Raw genomic sequence first — 10,769 nt, 5'->3', positions numbered from 1 at the left:
CGTTGCATATAAGAAATATATGGTACTGGGTGATTACTTTGAGCTTTCACAAAACTTATCCGTGTAGGACTCAACGTAAATGAAGACCCCAAGCTATATTTAAAGCCTTAGTAATTTTGGATACTATGACCTAATGTATATTTCACAAGTTAATTTTTCAGCTTTCACAAAACGCATCCGTATACAACCCAACGCAGGTAGGAACCGCATTACAAGCCTGTTTTAATATCGGGCTACAGTGACTTATGTGTTTGTCCCTCCCTGTCATTGAAGGTATATCTATGCAGTTAAGATTGTGATCTACAATTTGAGGGCTTACATTGCCGATTCGGTGCAGTTTTTGGGGCAGGGTGACGGTATCAATTCAAAGTAAAATTATATGTTTACAGAGCAAATGTTTTCTGTACGTTGCATATGAAAAATATATGGTACTGGCCACTAGGTGACTACTTTGAGCTTTTACAAATTTGTTAACTTTTCCGGAAAGTGCAATCAAAGATGATTTTTTGGTAGAGATGTTTGTTTTGAAGCACTTTAACGACTGATGCCAGTTGTCCTCAAAATTATGTAGCATACTAAATTACTTTTCTAAATAAATCGAAACAAGTTAAACTTACATTTGTGTAACATGTTAAGACCTTATAAATTTTAAGGCAGTTACTTAACAAACAGCTATGTGAGACAATTCGGGCTTTGATCATGGGCTGTCTAATTTGTTCATCTGTCATCTTATAGTATAGCTATATTATACCTGTAGCATCAGAATGATGTTCATAAAGTTAATTTGAGGGGACCGGGGGTGGGGGAGTAGTTCACCAGGTTGTGGTAGGTCTTTAAAGAGACCTTTCTGTCTATAATATCAAGAGTATATCTATGAACAACATACGGCTGCTTTTTCTGATAAACACTAAACATTTATTGTATGATGCCATGCAAATCATGAATCAGACGATCGGTTGTGTGTGAAAGGTTTTTTAACAGAACAGAACAGAACAGAACAGAACAAAGAATTTATTCAGATTTAAGAATTACAGCTTATCATCTATATGAATCATAAATAAAATAAATGAATAACAGAAGTGTTAAATGAATTATCGTTGAATAAAGATTAACTTATATGAGCGTTTTATTTTACCCACAATATTACGTTCATTTAAAGCATGTAACGATACCTTAAATTAACCGAATCATAACACTTTATGCAACAAATTAGAAATTACATGCTTGACATTAAACCACAAAACAATTAGCGTATTCATTTTTGTTCGTACTATGGATAAATCTAATCGACACTAAAATGATTAGTTTCCATTTATGGAACGACATTATTGTCTGAATCTCAGCTTATCAGAAATGCTGAATTTCAAATGAGAATTGTTAAAAAGTTACAAAACTAGAATTAACGGGAAACAATATCGCATCATTATGAACATTATTATTTTCAGTTAAGTTATATTGCCGTGTTGATTGGTTTCATTTACGATAATTTCTATTCATATTCCAGAGTGCGTTACTAGCATTGTCTGTAATGCATATTTCTTTTACAAGAAAACACAGTAACAGCAGTATTTAGCGGTTAAAATGTGTCAAATATTTGCCAGCGAACGTTTACAAATGAATATGGTGAGAACACCTGAACTGTTAGTGTGGTCATGTTCCTTGACCCATTTCTCATATTCACCATTTGCCTTTAACATTTCTACTTTCTGAACAGCAGTGGCCACCTCTTCTGTTGTTGCAAATGACCAGTATGCACTGGGCTTACGCCAGGACTCGTCTAAAGAACCATTTAAATTGTAATAGCTTTTGTATAGATCTGAACCCAAAATATTCAGTTTCTGAATACACTTGATACCAGCATCTTCAAACATTTTTTCAAACTGTTCAACAGACGGCAGAATGGTTGCATTGAATCGATTTGTTAGTTCCATATTCAGCTGCGAGAACCACGTGACACTTGAAAACGTTGATGAAAGAATCGTTGATACAACGATCAATCCATCTGGTCGTAGGATTCTAATTGATTCCTTGAGTGTATTCACACCATTCGGAAAAGCAGGATCGCCCCTGTCAAGATGGTTCAAAACCTATTGTTGAAAAAACAAATTCATTCATTCTGCATGAAGTTTCTGTTTTAACAACATAATATAATATATGATAACAGAAGAACAGAAGAAGATGCTAATGTAATTAGCAATTGGTATGTTTAAGATATCCAATAGTTTTTTTTCTTTAAATAAAACAAAACTTTCAGTTTTAATGGTAGTACATATACAGTTTTTAGCTATACGTGCATCTAAAACCTAATACATAGTATTGTTGGTATACATAACCTTGTTAATTTTATGTTTACAGTACCTATATGTAGAAATTGTCCATGTTTTCAAATCTAGCATACCTTTATTATATTTTTAAACAATTTACAAAAACGAAGAGACTAAAACTAAAGTAACTAACTTTTTTTGTGAAAAACTTTAATTAAGTTATGACCATTACCCTTTTGATATATCACGCAAAGTTATGAAAAAAAAATATAATGCATCATAATGCTGACAAAATTTTGTAAAAACAGGCACAAACTCAGGGCCATTTGTTTTCCTAGCCATAAAATCCAGAAAAATACAAACCAAATTGAACATAACAACATCAAAAGTTCCATCTGGAAACGGAACTGGAGGCATCTTTGCCTCAATGACCTGTTTAACTACTCCTCTTGCTATGTAGTCACTAAGTTTGCATTTGACCATTTCTAACATCCCCGATGACGCATCCAAAAGCGTTATCTGACGGGCTCCCATTCCAACGAGTGCTTTTGCATAATTCCCAGTTCCACAACCAGCATCTAATATGTGCAAATCCTGAAAGTTAGTGCAGTTTATTCGATGAAGTTTCGCTATATTAAGAAAAAGGTGAACAAGAAGTTAAGTATTACATTTTGTAATTCAAATTTGAAATAAAATATTGTAAAAAATGTGATGATGATTTTGTAAGAATCCATAAATAAATATAAATCATAACCACAGTTCAATCATTTACAAAAATGTAAAAGGTCTGGATCTAGGGGCTAATGACTTGCATAGTATGGTTCCAATAAACAGGAGTTGATCAACATTATATTTATATTGGGGATTTTTATTAAAAGTTCGTTGTTCCAACATCATGAGAGAATAATAAGAAGCATATTTAGAAATAAATCACAATGTCACCGTGTTTTTAGAAGGAAAATATTTTTTTCAAGTTGTGTCACTTTCAATTCTGATATTTAAGAGAAATGTGACATTCACTCATCTAACGTTTTATTTTACTGCTTTCTAAAATTTGTAAAGGATATTTTTCTAAGATTGAAAAACAAATGTGCATTTCAGTGTTATAAAGTAAACATGAAAAAATGTATACTTTATGCAATTTATTATTGAAATTGAAAGTTTAGTAAAGATAAAACACAATAATTTTATCTATATTTCAAAAATGGTAATTGCACGTATATGATAAAATCATTTTCCATTTCTTTTTGTAAGTACTGTATTTAAATATTATGGTAAGATAAGTTTCAGCGGTATGACCATTTTCATTATTATGATATTGGCAGATAAGTTTGTCAACACATAGAAATTACAAATGTATTTAGTTTTCACCATACCTGTGTTTTATTATAAATATTTTTACTATTATTATTATTAGTAGTAGTATTATCATTATTCACTGAAGGAACATTATTTCTTTCAATTCCATTCCACACATGTTCATGGTCCAGTGGGGGCGCTGTTGTTCTCATTGCCCATCAATTAGCTACTGATAAGCAGCAGATAGGATTAGAGTTGTGTTTTGGATTTGTTGGGGACACTCATATAGTTTAAAGACCCACCACAACGTAGTTACCTACTTTTTCCTCTTACGTGAACTTCATGAAAATCATTCTGATAATACTTGACTGTATAATACAGCTATATAATGCATCAAATATTGAGATTATACTGCTATATTCATTCAATAAAATGTTTAGACTTTAAAGATATTGTCTCGGCCTTATAATATGTCACTGTCAATATGTAACAGTGAAAATTGTGATACGCCGTGGTAGCTTTGCACGTTTTTGTACCCCCTTTCGATGTGTATGACTATAACATTCATATTATATGTCTGTCTGAAGAGCTTCAATGGTAGTAATTATGGAGCCTCACTGGCCGAGTGGTTAATGTCGCTGACTACAAACCATTCCCCCCTTCCCCACCCCCACCGATGTGGGTTCGAGCCTCACTCAGTACGTTGAATTCTTCATGTGAGGAAGCGATCCAGCTGGCTCATGGAAGGTTGGTGGTTCTACCCACGTGTCCGCCCTTGATGAAATAATGCACGGATAGGCATATGGGGTCTTTCTCCACCATCAAAGCTGGATTGTAGCCATATGACCTAAAATTGTGTCGGTGCGACGTTATTTACAGGAACATTTTAAATGTTCAATATTACTTCATTTTTTTTTAAATTATAGTGTAAACTCGTTCCTATAGAGAACTTATATTGAAATTTTCATCTCGGAACTCTGGAACAAATTATCCTGACATTGACAAACTACACACCTGCAGTTTTTTACCGCAGTAAAATTGCATCATGGCTGCCATAACGTCTGTTCCAACTGCATATCTCTGGGTATCATAGAGATGAGATTTTTGGTTGTAATCTTCATACGTACTCATAATGTGTATGCCTTTGTCTGCAAATAAAATTGAAAATGTCATTTCAATTCCTGCATAGCTATATAAAATGTATTATATTGTCATATCTAGATATAAGTGATACAATCTGACTAAAGTACTTGATCTTCTAAACGAAGATCTGAGAACGACCCATTCACATTCGTCTTCTGTATATTTTGGATTTCCATTATTGCTATTTTTATGTTATCCAATCAGGCGACTTGTTCGATTGTCAAAGAGTAAGAAAAATATGCAGTTATTCTAGGACTCGAACCCGGGACCCCTCGCTTACAAAGCAAGTGGCCTACCGACTGAGCTAACCGGCTATCTGATATATTATGACATAAGAATTGTAAATATCAAAAGTCAGTGCTAGAGGTAGATTTGCAAGATATTGTAAGCTAGGCTCTGATTGGCTAGTGAAAGGGCCGTCAGAACGAGGCAATGAATAGGTCGTTTTCAGATCCTATGCGTAGCGTAATAGGAGATGTACTTTAGTCAGATTGTAAGTGATATGACATTGCAATATTAAAGTAAAATAGGTATTCAAAATACTTACAAGTAATTGAGACTTACCCTAAACTGCTCGGCGTCTTTGGACAAGTTATTAAGGTCGCTTGCCCCTCACCGATGTTGGTTCGAACCTCACTTGGGGCGTAGAAGACTTCATGTAAGGAAGTCAGCCTTCTGGTATACGGAAGGTCGGTGGCTCTACTCATACAGGTGCTCGGAGGGGCACCTGGTGTCTTCCTCAACCATGAAAGTCTGTGGAGTCGCCATATGACCTATAACTGTGTCGGTGTAACGTTAAAACAAACAAACTTACCCTTAACCCACTTTACACAAGGGAAACAATCTGATTTTTAAAGCAAAATAGTTCAGTGAACAACTTTTGACAATCCTGATCCTGTCCAAGTTATATCAATGAAATGGAACGTAATCTATCTATGTTACCTGCAACAGTCCTTAAATTGTTTACTTTGAATTCCTTATATTTCTAATTTCCAATATTTTGACGCATATATATATATTTTTATCTTTTACAAAATTTTCTTTTCAAATCACTCATCATTATAGTAATCATGCATGCTATTTCATGACTAGAGGTGCAAGTGCATGTTTTACAGGAGAAATTAGATACGTAGTCATCTATGCCGACGATAAGATTGTTAAATTAGCGGAGTTAAATTAGTCCTCATTTTCCAAATAATTTACCCATGATCAGCTTTTACAGCTCAAATAACTCTTTTTCAGGAAAAAACACTTTCATTGTTTTTCAGACTAAGCATTTTGGTGCTGTTAACATTGTGCAAATCTATAAATAATTTTTCTTAAAAAAAAACTTTTACCGCCTAAGTCACAAAAATACCTTACTGCAATGTTATGATCCCGTGGAATTGTCTATAATTATGCTATCACCAATATACGCTTTCGGTAAAAAGTGTAAGACTTAACAGCATGGATATTTGTCAACACATACACCATGAGCCAGAAAGGGTTTTGCTCCCCGTCGGGGGAATTGTCGACTATATTTTTTGAAACCCTAATGTGTGGCGAACATTTTGGCATAAAGTATGCAACTGGCGAGCGGGGCGTTGCTCCGTAACCAAGCTTTAAAACACGTTACCCTCAAAACCTATATTTTTATCAATTTTTAAAGCCAAATTGTACCATTATGTCAGTAAACCATTTCAAGTTTGCATATGTCATTTCAAGGTGTATACAAGAAGCTGCAATTTGATTAGATTTCAATGTCTAAAATATAATGTTAAAGAAGGAAAATATGAGGAAAAATATACGTTACCCTAAATAAACAAACATTTTTGGTATACAGTTTTCAATGAAAATTTAGATGACCAGGTAATCAAATGATACAGTTACCATTAAAAAGTTCAACGAAATAAAAAGATATATAGATTGCCAGTATAATTTAAGATTAAAATGTAACATCACTCTTCCAAAATGAGCTATTTTTCATAATTCATATATGTTTTTCTTAAAAATGTTCATATCAATTTTATATTAACGATCTTTAGTTATATATTATACAACTATTTATATGAGATAATATATTTATCTTGATTTGTTACATTGAATACTACGTTGCATTTTACATTACCAAACATACAAAGTATAGTTCATGCCTTCAGTTTCTTTAAAACATACTTTTATCATTTGAAAATAACAAAATAAGTTTTTGACAGTATAGTTTTGAATTTCAAACCGTAGGTTTGAATTAAAACACATGTATTTAAATATCAAACTAAGTTACAATTTACGTTACGGAACACACAAACCATATTTCTTGTGTTCTGTTACTTTAAATGTACTTTATCATTCAAAAATAGCAAATTAGTAAATCAAAATATGTTTTAACATAGCTTTGCATTGAAACTGAAAAAATGCATTTAAAAACAATCTACGTTAAATTTACGTCATCTAATATATAAACTATATATTTTCGTGTATTCTGTAATGTTAAAACATACTTTATCTTTGTAAAATAGCAAACGTACAATTATTTTTTAGCTCGACTTTTCGAAGAATAGTCTAGCTATTTTACTTACCCTGGCGTCGGCGTCACACGTTGATAACAGTTTTGCTTGCAAGTACGTACAGCTATCATTTAAAGGCATATATCTTTGAAACTTACTTTTTCGTTTTCAAGGACAATTACCAACTTCACTAGGTTAAGTCCCATAACTCTGGCATGTATTTTGGCCAAATTATGCCCCCTTTCGGACTTAGAATATCCTGGTTATAGTTTTACATGCAAGTTACTATCTCCAAAACTAATGCAATTTTATTGAATTGAAACTTCACATGTGTCTTTTGGGTTATAAAACTAGGTGATTGCATCAAGTCCCATAACGCTGACATGCATTGTGGCCAAATTATGCTCCCTTTTGGACTTCCTGGTTAAAGTTTTGCGTGCAAGTATATATAGTTATTACTTTGAGGCATACTGTATTGAAACTTACTATTTCTCTTTCTAGGTCAATTACCACCCTCGTCGGATCAAGTCCCATAACTCTGGCATGTATTTTGGCCAAATTATACCCCGAAATGGACTTAGAAAATCCTGGTTAAAGTTTTGCGTGCAAGTTACTATAAACTCCAAACCTAATGCAGATACTGGATTGAAACTCTATCGATATTTTAACATTTAGGGTAATATTCCTGCTTCTGGGACAACAATTCGAATATTTGAATTAAATGGCGGTCTTATGGACAACTCTTGTTTTGTTTGTTTTATATATTTTGCATTCAGCTTAAAACACATACATCTAACAACCAAACGATGAAACTAGACCCTAATTTACATATAGTATTATGGAGCCGGTATCGAGTAATGGTCATGACCGGAATACTGTGACTTTCTTTAATCTTTAATATTGGTCAGTATGTAGTGGTGGCAGTTTTAATTTATTTTTTTTAAGTAAAGTGGCGACAGTTCAAGAACACTGTAAAAGGAACTGTCTCACAAAATGATATCAATTAAGTGAAATTAATATATCTCTAGTATGTAAAAGTAAGGTGCAAAATAGTACATTAGATTTGCCCAGTCTGAAGGCGGGTTCTTACAAAAGTAACTGTTTTGATGGCAAATATTGGACTTCAAACTTTATGGGTGAAGGTCATGACCATTGTCTTCCACTAAACTCCAGGACAAGTTTATGCCAGACCGAGGCCCAGTTTAATATCTAGTCATTTGAATCTCAGCTAGTTTCTAGAGAACCTAAGGTCGGAGACAAATTAAGAATATTAGGGAATATTGTTACTAAAAGTCAAGCCATTTCTGTGAAGTTCGGAGGCCACTTTCATCTGAAGGTTTGTGGATCTCTACGAGCAACCCCATTCAATATCAAAAGCTTGCTAGGGTATTGCCCTTCAATCACATTCGGGAATAACCTTTTGCTCATGTTGGGGAAACAGTTCATTTTTCCTTATTTTGTCTAGGCCATGAGGGATCACATGTATGGTTGTTGCCGCCACTAGAAACTGTGTCATTGTATTCGGTACCACCTTCTCCACAAGGGTTCCATTTTCCGCGTTTAACACAAGTGTATGTACGTCAAGTCCTTCTCCATGACAGCAACTATGGAACAAATATATGTTGAGCGATTCTTGTCCTGCGTCGCAAACTGAAGTATCATTGTTTGGGATCTGTGTCCTTCGCCTCATTTTACTCATCCCTCCATTCAGTGACTGGTAGCTTACACTACCCTTTCTGTGCATAATCGGGGGGAAAAAGGATTGGGTTATGACTACAAGTACATTATGGACATTGCTCCTGTCACAATGGCTTTACATCATTATGAAAACATCGACTAGGAGATTTTTTTTGTGCAGGGTCTTTGGGATGTGTTCAAGTCTCCTGTTTTGATAGACTGACCAGAAGGGCGTTGTGCCAGAGTCACACGTGCGGGTCTGGTTGTGGTTTGGTGTCGCTTGCTAACCCTAACTCGGTAACTGGATGTTGCGATTTGGTTAAGCGGATTTAGATAGATTTATCTCCAGTGTGAGACTGCATAAAATACTGTATGTATTTCTGCGCAGACTGACATCTGGTATCTGCGTCTTGTTTCTTTCATAGAAACCTCTTCTTGAAGCATTAAAGATGCAATCTAAACCATAGAATGTTTTACTGTATCTGTAACTAACGCCAAATGCGCTGCCCCCAACAATGTTCGTACTCGTTTCTTCCCTTGTTTACTCCCCTTTTAGAACTCGGCGTCAATTCAGATTTTGTAGACAACCGTGAATGTTAAAGAATCGCGTGTTTCCCTGTGTGATTCTTTGTCTTTAGGAATCATATTTATGATTTTGGTAAGTATCAGTCGGTACTTTTTTATCTAATTTCTCAAAGAATTTATATAAACAGCTTGGAAGTTGACACTACGTTCGTACTCATCCGTACTCCAACTGTGTCCGTACTCAATATAACTCGAATGTAAAGTTATAATTCTTGAAATTGTGATCGAGTCCAATTATTGGTAATTTTATGTTTGAAATAACGAGAGATAAAAAAATCGCTTAAAAACCTTCAGGATGTGCTTTTGATAGTGTTGTTTATTTCTGGGCCCTGGATACGGATATTTAAAACATGTTTACCGTTTCCAAGAACAACAGGAATGGTAAATAAAAAATGTACCGGAATCGTCAAGTCATCACATATGAAAACAATACATAAATCGTCGTGTAATGCTTTTTTATGCAAGAATAGCGACAATACACGTTTGTTTTGTGTATTAACGTCTGCAGAAGCCCTTGGGATATGTTTGTGACCTCGACCTTCGGTCTCGGTCACAAACAATCCCGCGGGCTCCTGCAGACGTTAATACACAATAAAACGTGTATTATCCCTACATTAAAGATGTCGAATAAGAAGATGGGCAGTTTCTGCTCTGTATTTAAACACTTCTGAGGGGTACCATGTGATCACATTAGCCAATCAAAAATCTACATTTTCCTGACAATGTAATCAGTCACCAACAAAAATCAAGGACAATTCCATAATGAGACCATCTCATATCTGGCTTCAATCTGGCTATTTCCTTAAATTATAAAAGTAACATGTAAAACATAAAAAACAATTATATAACACAAAGATTAGTTAAATGGCTAGCCTCAAATTAGGTACGTAGTAATACATAATAAAAAACTTATATAAGTAAGTGAAAATACTCATACAAAATTGGACACATTAGTCAAAAATGGTGAAAAAAACATTCTTACATGTGGCTCTAATCTGGCCATTTCTTATTTTCAAAGACATAAGATACCCAAAAAGTTTCAAACAAAACTATCAAGTATTCATAAAAAGCTAGCGACATTAAAATACAAAAAAAGTTCGGCAGTCACAATCACCTAAATTTTACGAATGAAAAAAACCCCAAAAAATCTACAACGTTGATTAAAACACACATTCCTATTGTCTTGTATCTAGTCCCACTTGTAGATAAAATTCTCCTGTCCAGTGCGAACCACAAAAATACCATCACAATTAAATGATAAGTTCTCAACATAAGAAGTGCAGGCTCTATAATTAGTGGAAAAGTTAACTGTGCATTT

The 10,769-nt window shown here is 34.2% G+C and overlaps 1 protein-coding gene across 3 annotated transcripts in view; it reads right to left on the bottom strand.

Annotated features, from left to right (window-relative positions):
* Nucleotides 1–991: 991 nt before the first annotated feature.
* LOC123549172 (uncharacterized methyltransferase YodH-like) overlaps nucleotides 992–10,769 on the bottom strand; it is a 36,198-nt gene continuing 26,420 nt past the window's right edge. For all 3 annotated transcript variants that reach the window (XM_045337042.2, XM_045337040.2, XM_045337041.2), the window contains exons 2-4: nucleotides 4,578–4,711; nucleotides 2,628–2,858; nucleotides 992–2,087 (exon numbers count right to left, since the gene is read on the bottom strand). In XM_045337042.2, the coding sequence (XP_045192977.2) occupies nucleotides 1,587–2,087; nucleotides 2,628–2,858; nucleotides 4,578–4,694 (849 nt within the window). In that variant the 5' untranslated portion in view covers nucleotides 4,695–4,711 and the 3' untranslated portion in view covers nucleotides 992–1,586. The remainder of the gene's footprint in view (nucleotides 2,088–2,627; nucleotides 2,859–4,577; nucleotides 4,712–10,769) is intronic.

This window comes from Mercenaria mercenaria, chromosome 6, assembly GCF_021730395.1.
Source record: "Mercenaria mercenaria strain notata chromosome 6, MADL_Memer_1, whole genome shotgun sequence".
In the NCBI taxonomy this organism is placed as follows: Eukaryota; Metazoa; Mollusca; class Bivalvia; order Venerida; family Veneridae; genus Mercenaria; species Mercenaria mercenaria.
The sequence above is the reverse complement of the archived record's forward strand: the minus strand, read 5'-3'. Positions and strand labels throughout refer to the sequence as shown.